Source organism: Myotis nattereri (genome assembly GCF_964212035.1).
Source record: "Myotis nattereri genome assembly, chromosome: 10".
NCBI classification, from domain to species: Eukaryota; Metazoa; Chordata; class Mammalia; order Chiroptera; family Vespertilionidae; genus Myotis; species Myotis nattereri.
The window spans coordinates 78,944,088-78,970,115 of record NC_138085.1 but is presented as its reverse complement, the minus strand read 5'-3'; the positions used below and the strand labels follow the sequence as shown (position 1 = coordinate 78,970,115).

At 44.4% G+C, this 26,028-nt stretch overlaps 1 protein-coding gene across 2 annotated transcripts in view; it reads right to left on the bottom strand.

Moving 5' to 3' along the window:
* CYRIA (CYFIP related Rac1 interactor A) overlaps window positions 1–26,028 on the bottom strand; it is an 83,020-nt gene that overhangs the window by 7,130 nt on the left and 49,862 nt on the right. For both annotated transcript variants that reach the window (XM_081100864.1, XM_081100863.1), the window contains exons 3-9: window positions 15,657–15,736; window positions 4,742–4,863; window positions 3,370–3,475; window positions 1,174–1,310; window positions 646–723; window positions 356–472; window positions 186–265 (exon numbers count right to left, since the gene is read on the bottom strand). In XM_081100864.1, coding sequence (XP_080956990.1) covers window positions 186–265; window positions 356–472; window positions 646–723; window positions 1,174–1,310; window positions 3,370–3,475; window positions 4,742–4,863; window positions 15,657–15,726 — 710 coding nt within the window. In that variant the 5' untranslated portion in view covers window positions 15,727–15,736. The remainder of the gene's footprint in view (window positions 1–185; window positions 266–355; window positions 473–645; window positions 724–1,173; window positions 1,311–3,369; window positions 3,476–4,741; window positions 4,864–15,656; window positions 15,737–26,028) is intronic.

The window sequence follows — 26,028 nt, the reverse complement described above, 5'->3', positions numbered from 1 at the left end:
TCTTCTCCAGCTCTGACATGGGATAAAGACACCTACCACCAAGAGGTCTTTATGAGATTAATTCAGGTAACGGATGTGTAACTGCTAATGTGCTGACCCAGTGGTTAGGAGTCATCGTCATCATTACACCAACAGGCTCTGCCTGGTGAGCTCTCGGCCACCAGTACAGCTCGGACGTCACTTACGGTGTTTCCAGCATGACTTTACAGACGCTCGTCATGGTACTGAGGCAGTCTGTGGTGTTCTCTATCGGCAGGGTTTTGTTCTAAGTGGGAGACACAAATGGATGTTAGCTCTGCCAGCAGCCTTTACCCGCAATTAAGGAAAAAGCACCTCGTTGCTCAAGTCCACTTACTTCGGAGACAAAGTGCATGGTGGCATTGCTAAGGGTTTTCAGCATGGGCGTGGCTTCCGCATAGAAGAGGGACATTCGGTTGGCCATCTCGTTATTGACTTCGTTCTCAATGTCTAGCTGATAAAAACAAGAAGAGAAGATGCGATTGATAAAGAGATGGTGAAATTCCCCAATGTTCCCTGGAAATTGCAATGTAGACAAGACTATCTTCTCCCTGAGACCTGCCCGATGCAGACACCAAAAGCGATGTGGAGTGCGGGTGTCTAGACCCAAGAGACCCAGGCACTCACGTGCATGTTGTTGATGCGGTTGCGGCTTATGGTCCTCCTGTAGTAGCTGAAGTCATTCTGAATAGCCGGGTTCCTCATCTGAAATTCAGAAGGGAGGGGAGAAGGGCATCTGTCAGCATCAGGTAGGGAATTCACATGGGGAGCCCAGCACTAGATCTGCAAACACACCAAGACTTATCTTTGCTACACGAGTCCATGCAACTTCTGGTTAAAAATAAGCACTCGGAGCTTCATTATTTAAAAATATGCCCTGTTTTCACGGGAAGTATATTTGTTCTCAATGAGCAGACACTCGAAAATGTCTCTTATTGCATGAACAGAATTTGAATTTTCACATGAAAACCACCATCTTAAGTCACTTTACCACTGTGAGTGCAAATTCTCACCACATTCTATGTCTCCCTAGGGAAGGAGCTACGGCATCTCACTCATGTCTCTCTACTCCCCACCCCACAGCACTGCAGAGGATCTGTACACAGTAGGAACTCAGTACAAGCTTAGTAAATCATCAAACATATGCGGCCTAACCTTCAGCTCATCGAATCGAAGGGTAAAATGGAGGATTTCCGCAAATTCCTTTGCCAGCGCCTGCTCTCGCTCCAGGTGCTGGGTTGGCGTGTAGGGTGGACAGGTCAGAGATTCTAATAAACTCTGAAGAGCTTTTTCTGAAAGTCAAAGGGATAAGTACATATTTGAGATGGTCTACAGAGATCCTTCAAAGGCACCATCTGCAGCCCTCGCTGACATTCTCAGAGATAACCTGCCGGGATGAGTCTTTCTTCTCCCTGTGCTTCCATGTCACTGTGGGCAATATGATGTGTGTGGACCAGGAAGAGAAGGAGCCTTCACGCTGAGCAGGCTGCCTCCACTGCAGAAGTCCCCTCCCAACCCCGCGCCATGGCCCCACGGTTATGTAAATGTCTCTCCAAGCTCAGCTGCACCTTCCCCTGTTCAGTAGTGCCAACTGCCAACAGTGTTGGGAAACCATAAACACATGTTTTTGGATCATGTGCATGAGACAGCCATTCATGATCCACGATGAGACAGGGTGGCCCAGAACACATGGGTCAGATAACCTGCTTTGCAGGGAGAGATCTCGGGTTCCATGCCCGCTCTTCTCTGCATCTACAGTCTCACCTATTCCCAGCAATATTTCTTCTACTAACCCATTGCCATATCTACCTCCATTATTGCCCGTCACATTACACCCACTTGTCTGTTTTTAAACGTTCCCTCCAGTTTTCAAGTCAATGTATTTCTAATAGCACTGAGTCATTTAATCAACCTTTTACATTAGGGGTTGGGAAACTATGGTCCCCAGGTCAAATCTGGCCCTTTTATTTAAAAGTCTTATAAAAAATTTAAATAAAGTTTTATTTAAAAACAGGCACACTCATTCCTCTCTATATTGGCTATGGGGAGTTTTATGTGACCATGGCAGAGTTGATTAGTTGCAAGACCGGATGGCCCACACGCCTAAAATACATATTATCTGGCTCTTTACAGAAATGTTGCCAGGACCTGCTCTACAGTCCTTTAATGTCCTTCAGCATCTTTACAAGGGTGTTTCCAGCCCTTTCCACCCCTGGGACTGCACTGTCTTCTGAGGCAGCTAGTTCTACCTTGACCTCCCTCTGCAGGGGGATCTTTTTCCTTCTGTTGAACTGAAACATGTTCCATAGGTTTCAGTTCATGGGTCGAGATATAGACTTTGAGGAAACAGTGAAACTGATCCTGCATCAACCTGGGAGTCTTCAAAAGCTCTTTCTTCCTGAAAAACTGGTTCGGTTCATTCAACTACTCCTTCTGGGTCTTAGCTTCAAGTTCTCTCAACATCATCACTATTATTCTCCTCAATTAACTGTTTTCTTTTTAAAATGTAGCATTTATTTGTGGCAAAAATAGAGTAGAACATGGCTATGCCCCTTCTTCATTTTAGACCAGTGGTTCTCAACCTTCTGGCCCTTTAAATACAATTCCTCATGTTGTGACCCAACCATAAAATTATTTTCGTTGCTACTTCATAACTGTAATGTTGCTACTGTTATGAATTGTAATGTAAATATCTGATATGCAGGATGGTCTTAGGCGACCCCTGTGAAAGGGTCGTTCAACCGCCAAAGGGGTCACGACCCACAGGTCGAGAACCGCTGTAGACATATTGGCTAAGGAAACCTCAGCTTTCCTGTTGAGGGGAGTGGTGACATCAGATTGATGTTCACATTGAGCCTGTTGTCAAGCAGGCCTGACTTTGCTCTTGCTCCTGCAAAGCCATCTTATACCTGACAGGGTTCTATTTGTCTTGTTGCTGTTGTTTTTCTAAAAATTTTCTATATTAAATTTTTCTGTGTTAAATTTATCACGACTCCTGCCAACCAAGTTCTTCTTGGGTTAGCAGGTAAACTGAATCTCCCAACTTCTCTGTCACCCAGAAATGTGATCAGAACACAGTGAAACTGTTTAGAGTCGCACTTAGCTGAGAATAAGACCAAAGGGACCACCAATAGAGACACTCTAAACGTGCCAAGATATTCAGGAAAAGAAACATTGTGGTGAATTGAAAGAAATGAAAAGGACAGGTGTTGTTGTCCAAGAATGGCCTCTGAGAAGACACAGCGAGCGGATGTGGGCCATTTCCTCAAGCACTGAGTTCTTCCTGTGACTTTCACCAACACCCTAATACAACTTCACACGTGGGACGTGAAACTAGAAACACGAACTCACCTAGCCTTATGGAAAACTCATAAAATCTCTTTAGCCTCACGACCAGAGGACACACTGCATTCCACGCTTTTTCTTGAAGCTGGATGTCATTGGGATTTTGAATGGCCTATAAAAAAATCACAGGATTGTTTAGAAAGAAAATAAGCCCCACATCAAAATGACTTCAAATTCAGAGAGAATCTACATTTTCAAAAACCCAATTTCTGATGCACTTTACTAATGTGTACTTGTTAAATGGACGTCAGTTCATCAGACTGTCCTCCAGGATGCTCCGTTAGAATGGAGGTTTTAGCACTGTCCATAATGCAAATGACTCTGCAATTAGATCCTAGGTCAATGTACTAGTTTCTCTTATCTTACATGTAAAAAATTCACATCTAACAGGAAGCAATGCAACCCTCCTCCATCACCATTTATTCTTCTAAGTAGAGCTGGTGCTCATTGTGAAATGAAAATTCTGTAGATCTTTTCTGTTCTCTGTAATACGTGTTGCATTCCTGCCAGTCTGTGATGTTACCTAAATTACCTACATTCATGGTGACCTCCTAAGTAGAAAAACAACTTTTTAACAGGCTGTTACTTTCTTAGAAATGCTGTTTTGTCTGGGCTTCAGCAGCTGGAGGATTGTGACGTCAGCGGTATTTATTTTCCAGAAGGATTTTGGCAGCGGCAGTAGGGGAGTGTATGTCTGTGTGTACATGTGTGTGTGCACATGAATGTGTGTATGTGGTGGTACTGCCACAAAACTAATTCTTTCAAATAAGAAGGGTGAGAAGTTCCTTGCCTTTCAGGCATTTGGAAGTCTCAAAAGCCACACTGACAATTTCCTTTTTTGCTTTGGTGGCTGTCTTGTTTTTCATGTATTTATTTATTTTTAAATCTCCTAAGTCAGTTCCAAATGACAGCCCTGCAGGCTACGTGAAGTGAGATAGTTCATGACTGCTGTTTGTGGTGCCGGTGGAACCCGCCCAAATTATTATAAAATGTTGGAAAGTTCATAGAAACCCAGGTCTCATGACTCATATTTCAACTGCTGTTCACAGACTTTCTATGTACGTTGCCTTCAAATGAAGTAACAGGCTGACAAATCATTGTATGCATGTGAGTCTTGCAATGTCACATGTGTGTCTGGGAAGAGAATGGCTAATATTTGACATGGCCTACAGCAGTGTGTGCTCAGATTAATGTCCTCCAATACAAGGGGTTATTCATACGCTTTTTTTGAAAGGACACATTACCGTCCTTGTTCTTCCTACTACACTAGGAAATACTAGGCCTATTACTTAATCCTGCTATGTGTGTGTGTGTGTGTGTGTGTGTGTTTCCCTTCTCCCGCAAGGGTGCTGTCAGCTGGGTATTGTCATTGGCATACGTCTCGGATCTCCGGGCCCGCGCCCTTGTACGCCTGCAGGTCGGCGAGGATGCTCTCGGAATCCTGGAGGACGGCGCTGATCTGGTTCCATATCTCCCGCTCGCCTTCCGTGGGCTGGGCATCTGCGCAGAAGGGACACAAACAGACACGGAGCGCTTGCGTTTACAAACAACCGGGGAAGAGGTCAGCACGCAGTTTGACTTGTCAGACAATCTTATTTTATTCCTGCAGGTTTGGTATTTACTCTTTAGTATAATCAGCTACAGGGAAGGGACCCTTAACTCGTGGCCACTACTCGGTGCAAAATACTCATCCATCTTTCTGTACACAGGAGACCAAGTATGTGGGAGTCATTATGGGTTCTCCTTTACTTGTGGAACACACTTTCTGCACAACTACTATGTGTCAATAGGTGCACCAGGTGCTGGAAGGTATAAACATCGTCTTTTTGAAACCACGTTTAATAGGAGAAGCTATTGAATATTTTCCATTATGATTAAAAATCGGTGAATCTGAGTATAGATTGGAAAAAACCATTCCCTTCATATTTCCACATAAAAATAAGCTTAAAAGATTAGATAATTCTCCTTCAGAGCCAAGAGAGAGGTATCTTTCCAGAGCACATGGCACATTCGACCTTACATGAGGGAAGAACATATTCCAACAGCCCCAGAAGCAACCCCTTCGCTCCTCAGTGAATGTTCACTTGATTGCATCCCTGCAGCCAATGTAGGCTCTTGTCCCAGGGGTAGTTATGCGGGCTGGTGGGTGAGCACTGAGTGGGTAAAGGCTGGGCTCTACTCATCTCACAATACCTATGAAACGGAGTATTTGCCTGGGCTGGCAAGAACATTCATCTCCATCCAAAGCAAAGGCACTGCTAAGGAAGGAAACAGATAGATGTCATTTCCCAAAGCTCTGATTCCAAAAACCAAGTCCCAAGGCACTACATTCTTTCAGAAGACCCTGCCGATGAAAGGGTGGGACCGAGTTATGTCTGGTCTCACACTCCCGTGAACTGTAATAATTCAGTGTTCCTCGGGGTATAAAACAGAAGCCACAAGACAGGTGACATCTAAGTGAGGCCCTCACCACGCTGATCGGGCCTTCGGAGAGGCTGAGTATGGGAGCAGGGGTTAGGCCAGATGTGCTGGACCTGCACTCACCCAAGGCAAGACCCTTAAGCAGTGATGCCCATGGGGATTTTTAGACCTCTTTCTTACTAGGCCCTGCTCAGACCCAAAAAATTGGTAGTGTTACTTGGGAAATGAAGGGTGTAATTCTCTTTAGAAAAACAAAACCAAAGCCCTATAGATTTTCCAGAAAGGTGGCAGATTATACCTCTAGGAATGAGATGGATTTCAGCCAGGGAATGAGGAAGGACTCACGTACATGCACAGGAGGGTTCAGAGAAGAGATAGTGTGGGCGGGGAGGAGTGAAACCCACCTCATGCAAAGGATGAGGCCAGGGCAGAAAAGGGAGGTGAGGGAGTGTACCCATGGGGAGCTTGGAACAGGCGGGCAGCTGGGGAGGAAAGAGGCTGCTGGGTTGGAGTACAGGATCCGGGCTGGGAAACAGAAGGGGAAAGAAATGCGTTGCTCCGTTACCTTTTGCAACCTTTTCGCTTTCCCACAAGCACTTGGTAAGTTTTCTCAGGTACCATGTTATCCACAATATTAACAACTTTATAGTTTGTCTTTTCCTGCTTTTCCAAACTTCTCTCAAAGCCACAGGGGTGTCTTAAAACAGAAACCTAAACACCCATAAGCTAGCAAGCCCCACAATGAAGAAAGCACGTCAGTAGAACACGATTCCAGGGTAAGAAGGAAGTCAGGGAAGTGAACATGGGACAAAAATGCAAAGTGAAGATCCTAGAAGACAAATAAAAATCAAACACGCCAACCCTTTCCCCTTCAGATGAATATCTTGAAAAAAATCGTAAGCTAAACAGAGACCATTTTCTCAAAGAGATGTATCTTTGAAGAGGAGGAAAAGAAAAATCAAGCCTGTGACCAGGATTCCGAGGGGTAAGTGTGTCTGCATGTAATTATAAAGTAGGTGCCGAGAAGGCACTTGGAAACCAGGAGTCGCAGCCTCCTAATCTTGGCTGTCACAGGGCTCTGTCCCTGCAAGCTGCCACTGGATAAGCTTTCAACAAAACAGGAGGAAAGCTCAGTGGGCTGGAAGAGGGGTGTTGGGCAAACAAAATCCCCAAACCCATCCCTTTGACAATGACTGAAACACAAAAGGAAAAAGATTTTGAAGTCAGTTTTTAAAAATAGAGGTCTTACGTACTCCCAAAATAAGATGGTTTCTGATCGAGTGGCCTAAAGGAGTGACCCTTTCTGATACAAATCAACCCCGACAGTTATGTGACCACGCAGAGTGGGACAAGCAGCATGGGGTGGTCACCGCTCTCCCAGTGGCAGAGCAGGGGAGGGCTGTGTCGAGAACCTTCCACTACAAGGTCACTCACCCCTGGAAAGTGGAGTGACCTGGGAAACGGGACCCCTGTCCCAGCCTCCGTCTCTGAGAGAATGTTTCTCTTGGCAGGTATCCTAGTGTCTTGTTTGAAATGTTTCATGTGGCCCTGGTTAGCAGAGGTGGGATAGGAGACATCTAATCTGCCATTCCTTCTTTCGTCCCCAGTTAGTAATGAGTTGGCTCATTTTCTTCCATCATTTGTTGGTGTTATTATTGCATGCCCTAATTTTTCCTCCTTCCCTTGTGATGGAACGGAGTCACCCCTTCTTCCAGTTACTAATTAGGTCCTTGATGCCAGCAGCATGGTCCCTGTCCTCTGGGTGTATGAGAGTCTCACAGGAGACCCAGATCCCAAGGGACGTTGGACTTCAAGGTGAAGACTGCTCACTAGGGGAAGCTCCAATCTGCCTGTCTGTTCCTCCTTCCAAATGGGAAAAGGACTGTGCAACCCTAAGTGACATTTGGCAGTGGCCCATGTCCCTGTGGAGATCCATAACTCATCCTATCTTTATCATCCAGCTAAATGATCGGTCGGGACTCATTAACAAGAATCTGATCCATTAGATGGTAGGACTCTGGCCTTGTTTCATTTAATATCATACCTCTAGGGCCTGGCACATAGTAGATGCTGCAGAAAAATTTGCTGAACAGTTGACTGAATGATCCTATATAATAAAAGGGTAATACGCAAATTGACCAAACAGTGGAACGACCAGTCGCTATGATGCACACTGACCACCAAGGGGAAGACGATCAATGCAGGAGCTGTCCCCTAGTGGTCAGTACACTCCCACAGGGGGAGCGCTGCTCAACCAGAAGCTGGGCTCATGGCTGGCGAGCACAGCGGCGGTGGCGGGAGTCTCTCCCGCCTCCATGGTAGCGCTAAGGATGCCCAAATGCTGGCTTAGGCCCACTCCCTGCTAAGCCAGCAGTCGGACATCCCCCGAGGGCTCCCAGACTGCGAGAGGGCGCAGGCTGGGCTGAGAGACCCCCATGAGTGCACGAATTTTGTGCACCGGGCCTCTAGTTTAAATATATTTCTCACACTATATTTCATGATGCTTTTCCTGCATGTCTTTGAATTCTGCAATCTTTGGAGATGAAGTTGATTATTCTTGTCCTCAGTGCCCCCATATGCCCTACTGACTGGGGATTCTCAATAAACATGCCAAGAATCAATGAATAAATGAAGGAATTGACCAGGTGGCAGAGAATGTAAGTATTGGGAAGCAGTGAAAAAAAAAATCCTATTACTTCTAGATGGTCCCTTTTGTCTCTTCTTTTAAAATGGCTGTTATATATCTCACTATTACCATTAAGATATATGTATTTTCTTACAATCAAATTAGCTGTTCACACTTGCATTAAGATGTGTGTTTTTAAATAATCCATCACTTATTTATGGCCTCAATGTCTCCTCAGTGTAGTTAACACACTAATTGGATATTTGTTGAGTGAAAAACTGCACTTATGTTTACTCTCCCAATCTTAAGACTTGTATCATTTTGCTTTCTGGAACATTCCCTGAGAGGCTTTGGGGTTGATACCTCTGGCATGCTCCACATTGGTAACCTTGTTTTTAAAAATATATGTGTCTGCAGATGTCAAGGAGAGAGACCTCTTGAAAAAGACCTTGACAAATTAGTGATTGAAAGGTTATTATATTTAACCTATCAGCCACCTCCCAAGGTGTGTGCTGAGTCAACACCAACTCTCAATTACAGGCTTTGTTTGTCTAGTTTAACACAAAGATTGACCTTTAGTCAATGGTACACACACGCACACAATGCCCGCCAATTATATTACTGATGGAAATGGGTCTTTTTTTTTTTTTTCCTGCTACAGCCAGTGAATTCCTTCCTGATGTTTCTTCTAAGAATCACATTCTACACTTCTAATCATCACCAATGATTTCGTCTAAATCGAAGAGAATGGTTCCATGAAGCTGGGCTGCTCCTGTCGACCAATGACGCTGTTACACATCGCTGTGATTTACACAGGCAATTTCAGAAACCAATACCTCGGGGCGCCCTGGAACCAGCCCTTTCCCGGCCATTCCCCAGGCGATGATTTAAACCCCTGTCCTGTACTTGCCATTGTGGAAAGTGTGAAAATGTATCATGTGCTCTGTGACCTTGAATATAAACATTCATCGTCAGGAACTCCCTGAATGCCGAGTGCCTTGCATCTTTAATGGGGAAAACTCCCTCATCAGTTGAGAGAGGTAAACGGGTATTCATTTTGTTTGCAGGGCATCTATTTATCCTTCTTTGGCGCCATGTGCTAGTGAGGGTGGATGGTAACTGTCAGCATTGTGGTGTCACCGGGTCAGGCGGAGGACTAGGACATTTACTGAAAGCGGGATGTTTGGCATTCCTCTGTGGGGATGGAGAGGAAGGTGGCTGGGTGCTTTGTTTGTCAGGAATGAACATCTTAGGTGAACAAGCCCCAGGGAGGGATGGCAGGGCTCAACCCAGAGCAGGCTGTCACTTCAAAGGGTTCTTATCTTCGTAAATCAGTCAAGGATCCCTCTGCCTTCACAAGCACCAGGGGCACACACACATACCTTCTCCTGACAGCCGATGTGGGACTGTATAGCAAAGCTGACAGACAATCAAACAAGTCAACCGAAGGTAACACGAGGGGGAGACACAAGTGACTGGGAGATGTCTTTGGCTTTGAAGGAATCCCTGGCATTTCATCAACAGGATCTATCACTATCTCTTCATGCCACCAGCTGTTTTAGAAACACCACGAAAGGTACAAAAAAAGGATTTGCCAAAAATGTAAATGAAATCTATAGCTTTTCTTCCCAACCCACATCCTCACTCCTCCACCCCTCTCCCTTTCGGGGGAAACTCAGAAACATGAATAACTACCTATTATTAACATTCAGGGATGTAAAATGGCAATGATTTATAGCACCATACTGTAACTGCTTGTGGAAACAACATAAAATTGCACAGGTCCGCTGGAAAATATAAGTGTGACTGGGGTGACACGTTTATTTGTGTAGGAACATTAGTCATCCCACACCAGAGCCCAGAGCCCTTTCCTGTGGAACAACCAAGGAGGGATGGGGAAGAGCAGTGAGACTCGAGGTGCCTGAAGGCTTGTTTATTTCACTCACATGCAATGGGATCCCCGTGATGTCATGGGGGAAATTGGAAACACCAACAATGGAGTTTTTGGAGACCCAGGTCCTATTGCCAGATTTGCCAGTCACTATTAGACCCAAGGACAAAATGATGAATTTTTCTAGGCCTCAGATTAATTCTTGGTAGGGAAAGAAGCCAGCAAGAGCCCCCTTAAAAGGCCCCCACCACCGTCTCCTGCCTGTATGGTCCTGTAGGAGTCATAATGAAGATATGGATATAGATGAAAGGCACTTAAAAAGTGAAAGTACTAGAAATTTAAGACATCACTGTGAATGAATCCCTCTGTTGGCATTCGTAATTCGCTTCCTAAGTCTGTTTTGTTTTATTGGGGTTTCATTGTTTGCCTGTTTTCGCATTGCAAAGTGACCAAAATACATCTGATGTTCCTCCTTTCCCTCCAAGATTATCTGGTGTCCTCTGAACAACCTTAGCAGATGTGAGGGCACCAAAGAGGGACAGATAAAAGAAGAGATCAGTCGTGGCAAGAAGCGATCTGTGTCAACCAAAATACCCCAGATGGTCAGCTAATCTGACACCCTCTTTGCTTTAAAGAGTGAGAGACTGGAGTCCTAATAGGTCAAAATATTCAGTCTTCCTGGTAGTAAATGGTTTGGAGGCTTTAGAGTTTCTTTCTTAACAACCTCACCCCCATGTTTATGCTCAGCATTCCTATTATTCTCATCAGGTTTGGTTTGTCTTATAAGAAAATCATTTATCAGCCACTATCTTCAGCACAGCCTAGAACCTTTATTTCTTCTGGCTCTCTGTTCTAGTACAGATTTCTCTATTACCTGTACTATTGTCTCTCCAATGTCCTTGCATCTTATCTCCCCAATAAAATTATACATTCTTTGAAGAAGAGGTCATAATTTTCTAATGTCCCTATATTTATGTCTGCTATGTCACCCCTCTGTGCCTCCCTGACCAGCTCCCATCCCTGATATTTCCACTTGATGCTATAATGCTGTAGATGCTCGGAATATAGTGACTGAATTAGCATCAATAAGAAAATCCGAATTCCTAAGCCTTGGCTTCATGCCCAGCCCTGTGCTGGACACTAGATAAGACACATAATGATAGAAGCCTAAGATGCCATCCAAATCCTCTCCACAGGAAAGCTGTTTAGGCTGCAAGGAAATAATACCAAAGAGACCTGGTTACGTAAGAAGGAATGGAGAACACCAGAACAAGTAAACATAAAATATCTATTAAAACCACACACACACACACACACACAAACACACTTAAAAGGTTACTGGGAGTTTAAAATTTAAAAATTGAAATGAGAAGTTTATATCCTATGTAGAAGCAAAACATATCACACTCACAGAAAGGGGGGCAGGGTGGTGATTGGAAGTATACTGTGATAAGGTTCATAAATTCTTCATGAAGTAAAGAATATACTTTGAAGATAGATTTCCATAAATTAAAGATATATATTATAATATCTAAAATAAGCACTAAGAGGCATAAATAAGTCGACAGAAAAGACAGGTGAGACTACCAAAAATTATTTCATGTAATCAAAAGGCAGAAAAACATTAAGAAACAAAAAGCAAATGTAACAAATGGAGTCAACACTAAGATAGATTCAAATAGCATTAATTAAATGTACATATGATAATTAAGTGCAAATGGATTAAGCACTCCAATTACAAAGTAGATAGTATCAGCTTGGATGAAAAGCAAGGGTGGACTATATGTTGTCTGCAAGAATACAATATATAGCTTAATGCATAGATAGGATGGGGACACACATACCACGCAAACACAAAACATAAAAAAGCTGTTATGGTCAAAATAGAAACTGCTCCAGGGTATAGTCAACAAAAGGTATATAAGATCCCAAAAACTATAAATGAACTTATAAGAATATCTAAATAAATGGAAATATATGCCATATTCATAAATAGGAAGAATCAGTATTGTTTAGATGCCAATTCTCAGCAAACCAAGCTATAGATTGAATATAATTATAATCAATATCCGAGCAAGATTTTTTTTTTGTAGAAATTGAAGCTAATTCTAAAATTGATTTGGACAAGTACAGTTAACTAATTTCTGATACGGGATTTAAAGCAATCTATCTGAGCTAGAACAATCTTAGTAGTATAAGGAAAAATAATCTAATTAAAAATGGGTAAAAGACTTGAGTAGACAACATTCCTAAAAATGATAATCAAATAATCAATAAGCACATGAAAAAGTGTTCAGCATTATCAGTGACCATGTAAATGCAAATTAAAACCACAATGAGATACCATCCCATAACCACTAGAATAACTAAAAAGGTGAAGATTGACAATACTAAATGTTGTGAAAGATTTAGAACACCTAAGCTCCCTATCTTGTTAGTAGGAATGGAAAATAGTACATCACGTTTCGAAAACTATTTGACAGTTTCTTGCAAAGTTGCATATAACTGACTAGCAACCCCCCATTAGGTATTTTCCAAAAGAAATAATGCCCACCAAGATCCTACAAGAATGTTCATAGCAGGTTTAAATAAGGGGGATGAACTACTGATACCTGTGATAACAATGTAGATATTAACCTACTTGAACTTCTACCTGTCTTGGAGACCTTCCACTTCAAGGTAGACGGACACTGTGTAAAGGACTGAGGAAGAGCATCACTCTCGAGTTGTAGCTCTGACTTGCAGCCAGCTCTAAATCCTGCTGGGCAAGGGAAAATAGGGAGACGGAAGCTACGAGGGGCCCTCTGCGATCAGTTCTGGAGACTGCAGCTCTGGATCTGGGAACTCAAGAGGTTACTTTGTTAGCTCTCTGGTCCCACACACTAGGCTGGGCTAGTGCCTCACTTGGGTCCATTTGTTAAATGTGGTTCCCAAACTGGCTGACCTTCAAACACACCTGGGGAATGTGGGCAAAAGCAGAGTCTTAAGACTATAGACCATTGAATCAGAATTTTGGGGTGAGGAACAGACAACTATAGAAAAATAAGGTTTGTTAGATGTTTTCAGTGGTCATTTCAGCCTGGCAATCACTGGAACTATTTCACAGGAAGGTTAATGCCCATTGCCTACTTTGGGTGCCATAATGGATGAATTCGATTAAAGTTATCAGTAGACCTTCAGGCACACATCTTTCTATACACTGTCCCCCTTCCCCCCCCCCAAAAAAAACAAACATTACTCATGAAAGATTAGGTTGCATTTTATTCCCATTCTGTCTCCCAGCCTTCAAAGAGGAAATGTAGACATGACAAGGAAGTAGAGAGAGAGAAAAAGAAAAAAAAGTAGTGGGATGAAAAAAAGCAACAATGAAAGAGATATTAAGTGGTTGAGCAGAAATGTGAGCATAAAGAGTAGAACTCACTACAAAGGTCAAACAAGAATTTGAGTCAGGTCTACACAACTGGCAACCTAAGGACAGATGTGTCTAATTTTGTGTTATATTTTGACCCAGCTTAATTATATCTATTTGACCCGGTTCAATTATATTCCATCACTGACTTCAAAAAGAATATTCAACACACAAAGCTGAGGTGCCAAATTCATTTAAGCTGTTGCTACATGCTGTTCAGCCTTCCTTCCTCCCTCCGCTGGTTACTACTTAACTCTTTGCAACCCAGCCTCTGTCCGCAAAGCAATAAATCTTAAATCTGTTCTCCCAGTGACTACCACGAGGGGGGCAGCTCATGAACTCACTCATCATCCCCTTTTCAAGCCTGTCCTTCATGACCACACTGCAGCATTTGAACCCATTTACACTCCCTTCTTCTTGAACATCTGTGCCCTCCTGGATCTAGCCTGTTCTGTCCCATTCCTTCCCATGGCCAGCATTTGTCACTAAGTCTCACTCGGTGATCAATGCTCCATGCTCAACATGAGCTAAGTTCTGGGTCACAGAACTGAGTGGGACCCAGATTCTGCCATCAAGAATATCAGTGCAGTATGACATCTTTCTTCCTCTACAATGTGGCCTGTTACCTGGATCCTCTAATTAATCATGTCCCCCCTTTAGGCATAAACTTACCTTAATTTCCCTTCTGCTTAGATCTTGTCTATTCTCTAGTTTTTCCCTACTGGTATCAGCTATTTTCTCTGGAGATGCACCCCTTACTAAACCCAGACAAACACAGCCAAAACCCAACCAAACCAAACCAAATCTACCCAAACACAGCCAAACCCAACCAAACACAACCAAACCTAACCAAGTCCAGCCAAACACAGCCAAACCCAACCAAACCCACCCAAACCTAGCCAAACCCAACCAAACAAGAACAGCAGCAGCAGTAAAAGGAGTTAAATTGGAGGTGAGATGTCTTTCACTGAATATAATCGAAATATTATTTCAGAACACATGAGCTTTGGTATCAATTTTCCTGATTTTTAAGTATTTACTTTAGACCCAGAAGAGGTTCTGAAAAGATATTCCTAGAGAGCTTCCACCTTTTGGTGTACTGTACCTTGAAAGCGTCTTCTAGCATTTACCTCGAAAATGTCTGTTAGGAAGTTTACTCCCCATGTAAGGAAGTTTCTTCTTATTTTTAATATAGATAAAATACTTGAAAAATTAAAGTTTAAAGTCTGTAATACCTAGTAGATAGTGAATACTGGCAAAAAAAATGACATTTAAAAGTGAATGTGCCCGCTATTACAGAATTTTAATTCAAAATGAAGGGGGGACAGGAGGAAAGGTGGAAACATGAGCTTAGTCCATTAAACATGAATGTGTCACTCACTTGTAAATATTTTCAATCAAGAAAATAAACAAGATAACAAAGAATCTCTGTGTTTATTTAGTCATGATTCATAAGCCATTTTATCTTGGAAAAATATTTAAAGTTTTTGATAAAAGAAACATAACCTTTCAGATAAAAGTCATGCGTGTCAAAATCCTGAAATAGTGTTACATTACAAAAAAATGAATAAAGAAGAGGTAGAGATGACTAAAAATAAATCACCTGTAAGTTTTATTCCTGGTATTGATCACTCTTTTCCTTTCACCACCAATGATAATTTGCTTTACATTAATCGGTGGAAATTGCTATGAACACTATTTTTATTTAGAATGTGATAAAAATTCATGAAAATTATTAGGAAAAATGCATGATGATGATTTATGCTAAGCTCACAAAAGCTGATCACTTCTAAAATAAAAGAAAACTGTACATATTTTTAAAAGATGTTCCATTGTTGTTTTTTTAAACAGGGAAAGAAAGGAGACATTTTTTGTTATAAGCTTCCCTATCAGCAAGCTATAAAATGAGAAGTTTTTATCATCATCTTTAAGTTTTTAAAACTTACTTTCAAAATCCAGAAAAAAATGTGGATAGTTTTCAATTTCCCTGGTAAGGACTTTGAGCAGATTTCCCATGCCAGCAAACCTAGGAAAAGCAACACAAAACCAAATATCATTAGCAGTATAAAAATAAACTTCGAAAGCACTGACCATATTTGACAACTTGCATAAACACCCCTGGACCCCATAACTATGTCTTAACACTCTATAAAAAGCATCTTCACACTGCGAGATGGGCAATATCTTAACCACTATTTCCATGAAAAGAGTCAGGTATTCTAGTTATAGGCAGCAGAGTTTAGATATAGTCTACAAAGTATTTCCCTTCCCCTCTCACTAATTCCATGACCCCTCACAGTTAATATTTCATCTTTGCTTTGTTTCTGTGCCATTGATGCGGGAACATACCATGTCAATGGATAAGCACAAGAGAGGGTGTTATTAAAATGTCTGTCCAGAAAGGTAAGTTTCTTAAAGTGCCCGAGGAAGAGTTCAGAAAATGTAGATGTACAACCCCTGCGACCCCTTTTAGCCTCTACTGGAGGCCATGTTTCCCACAGATACAAGTCCCAGGCAAGTCAGAGCCTCTCAAAATTTGACATGTCAGTGGTAATGAGATTGGATTCTTCATGAAATGTAAAAATGAGAAAGTATAATATCCAAACTTATTCTCAGTGACATTGCATTGGCAAAAATGAATCAGACCTACAGAGAAATACAAACTTGTTACATAGCTGCAATGTCACCCTAAACAAAAAAAGAAAAGGCCAGATGTAGTTATTATTTAAGTCAACAGCAAAACCTCTACTGCTCTAGACAGTAACTATCCTGGGGAGGCCCTCCCCGCCCCCCTCGTTCACTCAGCACTTGGTGAGGGAGGCGCCATCCGATGTGGGTGCTGAGCGCTTTGCCAGGCATTTCCCTGGCTCGTGCCTCAGACGCCTCAGCTGGGGAGAGATCAACTCGAAAAACCACTGGGCTCTAGAAGAGAACTAACTACAGGGCTGCAATTTTCCAGGCATGTGGCTTCCGAGGGTATTACGGTATTTATGCCGATACAGGAACTTCTTTCAATGCCACTGTAAGAAAGATGTGGCGAGAAGAACACACTGAAAGGTCGCCTCTGTGCATGAAACGGGAAAGCAAGCCGCGCGGTGGGCGCAGCAGGTGTAGCATCTACACTCCGCAACCTCCCCAGAGAACACTGGCAGCCACCACCCGAGGCATCAGTTGCTGACGAAGCTAGCAAAGAGCCCATGTGGGGAGGCCTGCTTCCAATCCTAGCTGGCTCCCGCCGGCTGTTATCCAGGGCAAGCTACTTCCCTCTCCAAGCCTGTTTTCTCCTCTGGAAAATAAATAGTTAAACGTACGGATTTCATCAGCTCATGAGGATCAACGAGACAAAACTGAAAGTGCTTAGCATAGCCCTTATGGGGACTGCTCAGGACATGTTATGTACTGTTACATGATGATGATCAGTCCCACCGCCACCCTCATCCTCATGATCACAACGGCCTTCAAAGAATGATTGAGGATTCTCCTAAGAAAGATACATTAGGTTGTATGTGGCACTAGGGAAGGGGGAATGATGAGGGAGATCTTCATTCAAGATCATGAAAAAATTTCTAACCATTATGGTTGTCTGGATAGAGAATTAGTTGCCTTGTGAAACACTGAGCTTCTCATCACTGGTGATGTTTAAGTAGAAATATGCTATATCAACCCTTCAAAGTATTGTAGAAATGAGCTATATGTTGGGCAGACAGCTGGACTGGATAATTCTTGGAACTCTCCCACCTTAAAGTATATAAACGTTTTGAGCATGAACACATACACACACACACACACACACACATACACACACACACGAGGCAAATGCCATGCTTCTTCCTTCCAAAAGAATCTTCCCTATTCTTTCTGTTATTCTTTCCTTTATGTACACCTCCCTTTAAGATGCTTTTGAGCAAAGGCTTGTATGGGGTAGGTTCTAGCAAATTAAAATTCGGAACTGATATAATTCATCCCTGCCACTGGGCAACTTTCACAAACCCTCTGGGTCTATAGGAAAGAATCTGTTTCCAACTTAATGACCAGTTCTAATCCAGGCTTTTCTTAAAGGAAGATGATCCTGCTGCGTCGTAGCAGCCGCCTTTCAGATGAAATGCCGTAATGGAAGTTAAATATTCTTAATTTCCCTCGTTTTGTGCTATTAATGTGTCACAAGAGACCTGAGTGGATTTAGCTTTCTCCTAAAATTCTGTCTTGTGCATGATTTTACTGTCAGGGGACCTAGGTGGGAAATATGTCAAGCCTTTAAAATTGGGAACAGACTGAAAGGAACGGGTGTGGAAATACACCCAGATACAAGCTGGCTGTGGACTTGTATCTGTTCAGAGGTTATTTGAGCTGGTCGCTTGATACGGTCCAATATTTTGGAACATCTAGCTTACATCAAGCAAGGCCAGTTAAGGAACTCTCACTATTCTGGATGTCTGACACCAATGACTGTGGGATGTTGCGTAGTATTAGGGGTCCGGTCCAGATGTATGGAACCTAGAAGACATTCATTTCAGCACAAGCTCCTTGAATAAGTACAAAATCATTTCAACTCCTTCATGGCAAAAGTTTTTTTAAATATATTTTTATTGATCTCAGAGAGGAAGGGAGAGGGAGAGAGAGATAGAAACATCAATGATGAGAGAGAAACCTTCATTGGCTGCACCCTGCACAGCCCCCACTGGGGGCTGAGCCCACAACCTGAGCATGTGCCCTGACCGTGAATTAAACCATGACCTCCTGGTTCATAGGTTGACACTCAACCACTGGGCCATACCTGCTGGGCAATGGCAAAAGATTTGATGCATCCTGCTTCCTCCAAGGTCTACCAGAATCCATGCAAGTATGTTCTGGTTGAAGGAGTGCAAAGCAAGTTAATATCACTTGGATGGTCCCTGAGTAGAGACAATGGTTGTTTGGAATTGGACCCAGGGCGCCACATGGAAAGGTCCCTCATGCATGGGACTTCCACTAAGCCCCAGACGCATCCTCATGCCAGAGGCTGTCTACTCTTTTCTAAGCTCCTCGGTGCAGGCACAACACATTGCTATCCACCATGTTCCTAGTGAGATAGCTCAGCTAATTCACATGAAGATCATTTTTTAATATTTTATCTTGTTCAGTAAAAGAATTTAAGAGATGGTACATACCATTAGAGAATACAAATACATACATAATGGAAGTGGAGGGAAAAGAAAAGTAAGAGTAGACTAGGAAGATAAAGGTAGAGAGGCAAGGAGCATGACTTCTAGGCCATAAGACCTTCACATTCACTGGAGATGGCTTATCAATTCGGGCCTGAGCTTCTGAGAATCAAAGCAAAGGAGAAAAATGGGTCTCTTTCAAGATATGGTTTTCCAAAAATAAAACAAATGGAAAGTACAGCTGTAGGGAGCGACTATAGGATTAAGCCTTGGACTGACCTGGTGGCAAAGCCACAAACAAGTCCCAGCTTAGAGGGCACAGTCCTCTTAGCATAATTAAGCTTGTCTTTATAAAGCTCCCTAGATCCTTCCTAGGTAGCTAATGGGCTGTGAGGGGTGCAGCAAGTGCTGCCAAAACAAGTGAAACTCACAAGAACATTGTAACTATGGTGACCACTACCTCAGTTTGCCTTCTGGGTCTCTCTGTGGCCTCAGCCAGGCATAGGAGATCCACCTAGACCAGCTGTGGGCAAACTACGGCCCATGGGCCAGATCCAGCTCGTTTGAATTGAATAAAACATTTAAAAAAAGACCGTACCCTTTTATGTAATGATGTTTACTTTGAATTTATATTAGTTCACACAAACACTCCATCCATGCTTTTGTTCCGGCCCTCCGGTCCAGTTTAAGAACCCATTGTGGCCCTCGAGTCAAAAAGTTTGCCCACCCCTGACCTAGACCCAGCTTATTCTCTTTGTCAATCTTTTCTTTAATCCTTCGCTGCCCCCACTCAGGCTCACTGAACCTTTGGCTGTGCTGGCCTCGCATATACAGCTTTCTATGATGAAAGGAAAAAGTGATCATGGCTATGAGATAGTTGAGAAAAAGAAATCTCCGGGTAAGAGAGTAGCTTCACACAGAGGAGGTCAAACAATAATGTGTAAACATGCTTATTACTTAAAACTAGGGTTTTTGTAGAAATTGTAAAGTTTAGGTTTACTTTAAACCACACACACACACACGCCTCCCTTAGGCTCCCTAGAGGTCCTGGGACGTGATGTAGTTACTGTGCAGCACGTTGAGTGTTGTGACATCTGAATTCATTTCTGTGAGGAAGGTCTGGTTGGGGCACAGCAAGGGAGGGTCCAAGGTCTTGGCTACCAGATGACGACGCAGGAAAGGGTTTACCAATTGGACATGTACTCATGAAGGTAGTGCAAATACTACCCGTCAGGCAGCTGTACATATCTCCGAGTTCATTGGAAGACAAAAGTTCAGATGGTTAAGCATATTTCTGAAGATGACAAGAGAATGAAAGGTAGAGTCACATTTGACCTTGAGAGTCTGGAAACCCAAGGTCTAGGTTCTTTTCCTCACAGGAGGAGACCTGGGGCTCCAGACCCCTAGAAGGTCCCTGTTTGGGGACTTTGAGCATCCGTGGTCTGTGGAAAGTGCACACAGGATATCTTATGATTGTATGTAGATGCTCATCTTTCTGGGGAGAAGTCTGCAGTTTCTGTTAGAATCCAACGTGGCCTGCTCCACACACAGCGGCCTGAACAGGGAGGACATGCTTCTTTAGGAATTCAGAGAAAGAGAAAACCACGTGGATGGGCTCTTTCAGGAAGGTTGGCTTATAGAAGAAGTCAACTGTCACCCAGACATGAAGGATGCTGGGAGTCTGGCAAGCCCTCCAACTAGGGGGGATCAGGACTGAAGGGAACGAAAGGTACAAGTTGGGAGACTCAACAAGTCTTCCAGAAACAAAAGGCTTCTCCCTCAAGGTTCATTTACTGCAAGATCATTAGGAAATGAGTCCTTTCACATTGTTTTCCAAGCAGTCTAGAAAGAAGGCATTTCTCCAGCCCCTGGAGGAGGGCTAAGAGCCCGGAGAGACGGCCCGCACGCCCCTGCCAAGGGTGGCACTCCTGCCTGGGGAGACAATTTGGGGTGTACACACGGCGTTTTCTATGACTACTTCCTTGGCTCTGATCTCGAAACCATTCCCAAGGGAATTGGCTCCAAGGCTGCTCAGTGGAAAACAATTACTCTCTTAAAGCAATAGTTCTCTGCGAACACTTCCAGTTCCAAAACAAGGAAATAATTGGAGTGTGTGCGCACACACATGCACACACATGCGCACGCACACACACACACTGTTGTGTTGGGTTTTTTTTGTTTTTTGTTTTTTTCTGTTTTGAACTCTGTTTTTGTTTGGGAGAAAGAAATTAAGTAATAGCACTAGTTTTTTTCCCAGAACATAAAACCAAATAAAACCGCCAGGGCTTGTGTTGAAAAGAGATGACCATAGTTTTTGAGGAAACTTGTTTGTTTTCTATAAACAGGACGTAATAAAGGACGCAGGTCCAGGGTGTGGGCGCTGCGCGTGCTGGCCTGTGCCTGCTTACACCAGAATTTCGTCGCCCCGTTTTCCTGAATAGAACAAGCACTAAAGACTTTCTCTGCAGCTCTATTTGAACGGGGAATTCTTAAGCCAATACCCCTTCTGTCAATACAGAACAGAAGGTGAGAGAAATAATTAGCAAAATAAAATAGCAGCCCTCCAGGGTTTCATTTTTCTAATACTTTTCTTAGGCTAAGATAATGCATAGGCAATGCACGGCTTTTGTTAGCGCTTTGAGTGAGCCAATGCCTCCTAGAATCTACAATTTTTAGCATCCCTAGTGCAAAGACTTTAAAAAACCAAAGACTTAGAGTCTCTGTCCATAACTAAGTATTTGGGGGATTAAGAAGACCTGGTTGATCCAAATATTTTCTGGCAACATAGTCACCATATAAACCACAGACCAGTCATGACTACTACAATGACATTATTTATAGAACATCATATCTTTGCCAAAGATCTGTCTGGCCTCATTTGTCCTCAACTTGAGTATGTGTCAAAGACAGATTATTGAACCCATTTCAGAGATCAGAACTGGTGAGTCAGGTATAGTAAAGTGTCTTTCCCAGAGTCTTCAGATGGACTCTGAACTTCCTGATCTGTAGTCCTACTGCATTTCTGCACATCACCAGAATTCACGCCACTGAGGGACCTGCTCCGTCTCAGGCCAGCGCCTCTAGCGTGCCTGCTGCTGCTACCTGCCTGTCTTCATAGCAGCGTAAGCCTGACCCCCTAACTGCAGCGGTGCCCTGCAAGGTAAGCAACCCCCCTGCTTGCCTCCCATGATGCATCAGCGTCCAGGGCACCACCTGACATGCCAGTAGTCACATGACTTGGAGACACTCCTGGTAACCGATGAACCCCTTGTACAGCATCTCCACTACTTAATTGTTTTGAATTATAAGCAAAACCAGTTAGTCAGGAGCCTATACTATATCAGATACAAAACAGGGTGCTTTAAAAAAAGTACTTCTCAACTAAAGTCAAGGTACGTTTCTTTTTTAAAACAATATATTTTTATTGATACCAGAGAGGAAGGGAGAGGGAGAGAGAGATAGAAACATCAATGATGAATCATGGATCAGCTGCCTCCTACATGCCCCACACTGGGGATTGAGCCCACAACCTGGGCTTGTGCTCTTACCGGGAATCTAACGAGGACCTCCTGGTGCCGGGGTCCAACCCCAGCGGGTCCAGGGGTCCCCAAAGGTGTGGACGGAGTCGGCGAAGAAGGAATGACACGGAGACAGCGTTCAGTTGATCAGCAGCCTAGCCAGGATCTCCACCCAAGTTCTGGTCTGGATCTCCAGCGAAGTTCTATTTAGGATCTCCAGCCAGGTTCTGTGTCCATGGTCTCTTGCTAGGTTCTCCAGCCAGGTTCTCCAGGTTCTCCAGCCAGGTTCTGTAGCCATGTTCCCTCGCTAGGTTTTCCAGCCAGGTTCTGTCCAGGATCTCCAGCCAGGTTCTCCAGGTTCTCCAGCCAGGTTCTGTAGCCAAGTTCCCTTGCTAGGTTCTCCAGCCAGGTTCTGTCCAGGTTCTCCAGCCAGGTTCAGTCACCAGGTTCTAGTCAGGTTCTCTTGCCAATTTCTGTAGTCAGGTTCAGTCCAGGATCTTTTGCCATGTTCTCTCACTAGGTTCTGTCTCTAGGTTCTGAGGCCAGTTTCTGTCCAGGATCTTTTGCCATGTTCTCTCCAGCGAAGTTCTTCTGTCTCTAGAGAATGTTCTGTGTAGGTTCTGTGCCAATTTCTGTCTCTCTCTCTGTCTCCTAAGTTCTGTCTGCTGTTGTCTTGTTTCAACTGTATTTATACCAGTTGATTCCAATCCTATCAATCTCTATTTCAAAGGTTAGGGCGTTTCTTATCTCCATTACAGGGAGTAAAGATTATGTAGCTTAAGCATGATTATTCGTAGTTAAAGTGATTAATTACCCGCCTGGCACTTAGTTGAGGGGTTTTATTCCCTCCCTAACTTCAGGGGAAAATCCCTACCTGGGAAAACAATCTTTCTCAGAGAGGAGACCTTGGTTAAAACACATAGTGCCAAGAAGGTGAGCAAACATTTTAAGAACAGTATGCCATATATGCCAGGTCCTTTGAAACAGCAAGGATGGACTGGCTCCCGGCATCCTGGTTCATAGGTTGATGCTCAGCCACTAAGCCACACTGGCTGGCTGTAAAGGTACATTTCTTAAAAGATATTAAGCACCTGCTTTTCTGGGGGAAATGCACCCAGATAATGAAGTATCTCAGCCTATATGTTCCAGGAGCCTGGTCTGCTCCACCAGGTGGGCGATGTTAGATAGCTGGGCCGGTGGCCGTCCCTTCCCATCTGCCCCTTCACTTCTGCAGTGAAGTCATAAGGTTTTCTGTTCTGTTGCCCAATGTGTTGCCAAGAATCCAACAGATGATTTCATTCCAAGATGAAGGAGCAAAACTCAAGTAGAGTGAGTCTATTAGGCACTTTCATCTGACAATAAAAATGAGTTAATGGCTAAAATGTGTTTTCAAAACGTTTTAACACTACAAGTAATGGCACTCAAATGGGAAAATGCCTTGAATATTCTCATCGATCATTAATACCACCGTGTCCCTCAAAGGGGGTGCTCCCTGTGGAATACGTGCTGCTGGTGTCCAGTGTAAGCCAGTCCACAGGAATTCTCCAAAAAAATTAATAATTCCGGGAGACCATTATGGAGCCAAACAATTAAGTGCAGGTCAAAAATAGCCCTGTCAATATCTGCGTTCGGTTTTCTAAAATAGACTATTACCTCATCATAGCTCATTTCCCCCAAAAACATCAGTAGTATAGCAGTAACAGTCTCCCAGAAATGAGGGGAAAATTAGGTTCTTTTTTAGGGCGTGAAAGTCAATGGGCCCCCCAATTTCCAATGCTGGTGAGCATGGAAGCAATGCAACCGGGGCTGCGTTCTGGACTGGCCCAGCGCCGGGAAGTCATCAGTGAATTTGTTCCCTGTCACGTGTGAGGTTAAGAACATAGTGGCGAGGAAGCTTCTGGGGAAGCCTGACTCTTACCTAGGAGGCCGGGCAGTGTCCGCCCGCCCGCCCAGGCCTGTTCGGCCACATTCCGGAGGGAAAGAGACCCCCGCAGAGCCAGCAGCCCAGGCACCTAAGGGCTGGTCTTGGAATTGCCTTTGCCTAAGTGACGCTGGGCAAGTAAGTCCTTGATCTTCGCTCTCTGTATGGCCTCACTTCCGGCTGGAAAATGAAAGGGGACACGGAGAAGTTGCATCGTTTGGGCTGCTCTGTCCATCGGTGGTTTACATGAGACAGACGGTCCGGCCTGGCGGATTACAAACCTCCTTTGTCCCGAACGCCCTTCCCTTCTCTGCTGCCTCTGGACATCCTGTCTGTCTTTCCAGGTCCAGATCAAACAGTATTTGCTCCCAGAAACCTCCTGCCCACGGCCCAGGCTAAATGAGCCGCCTTCCTTGCTGTGAATTCTTCATTTTCAGAATGTCCCCCCTTCCCACCGCTCCGCCCCGCCAAGCACAGCTCCCACACAAACCCTCCCCACTCATGTCCTGGCGAAGGCTGGGAGTGTGAGATCAGGAGTCACTGCATGGCCATGGCGACACGGTGCCCGCTGCAGCCGCACTGAGCGGGAGAGCAGTTGCTGGTGAGAGGAACAGGTCAGACAAAACAAATATTTCCCCGAATACAAATACTTTGGGTGTGTGATTCTGTTGTTTTTATGACCGTGGATGATTTGGAGAATATGACAAAAATCGGCTTTCTCAGCAAAATGCGCACACGCACAGACACACATCATTGTACATGTAATCCCAGGAGGTACAAGCACAGGAATAGAAATCCCTCATCTGTTTTGAAATCACGGGCCACACAAAGGGAAAGAGGGTCGCCCAGCAGAAAACGGCGCCCGCGGAGGGGGCCTGGGGCAAGTCGCTCTCCTCATCTGGAATCATCTGGAATGAGCACTGCTTTCCTTCGCAGTGTTGTTGCCGAGAACATGAGCCAATGCAGGCGGAGCGCCTAGAGTCATGGCTGGCACGCAGGCAGCTCCTGTCTTGCATGTAAAAAACTGCCACCGCCATGCAAACAAGTCGTGTCCCTTTTACAATAAGCCTGCGCCGCCGCTTAGAGCCGGGAAGAAAGCCCTTGCTCAGACCGCCGCCCCGGCGAAGCCCGCGGACCGGCTGCTGCGGGCTCCTTCGCAGGGCCATTCATCACACAAGAGCCCATTGATGACAAACGCAGGTCCCTCCCTTCGCATGACAAGGCAGAGGGGTCCACAGAGCCCCATTCTCCAGAAAACCAGAGCATTGTGGGCGACGCGGGCGAGGCCGGGCGCGCACACACAAGCGGACATTGTGAGGCTGTTTGCACAACCCCGCAGTGCTCCTCGCGGATTTCCTGCCCCGGAGACGTTTAGATCTCACCGAGTCGGAGGCAGACGTTTGCTCATTCAACATGGCTTCAGGCCGGGGCTCGGGAAAGCCGGGTGCGCGCTGCCCTCTGCTGGCCGTCAATGGAACTGCATGCGGGGACCCGGGGCGGGGGTACCGGGGTGAGGGCGGGGCGGGGCGGGGTGTAAAGCTTCTAACTTGCTCTCAGGGTCCCAGCCTCTCCCCTCCCTTTCTAAGGAGTCCAGTGCCACAGACATGACCCTCAGGGTCTAGAAAGCCCAGCTCCAATCTGAGCTGTAACGCAGACCCTGGAGTAGCCATCTCGTGCCCCAGATCTCACTGCCCCCATGGAGTCCGCGGCACTCATTTGGCTGAGGCGGGCGTGAAGG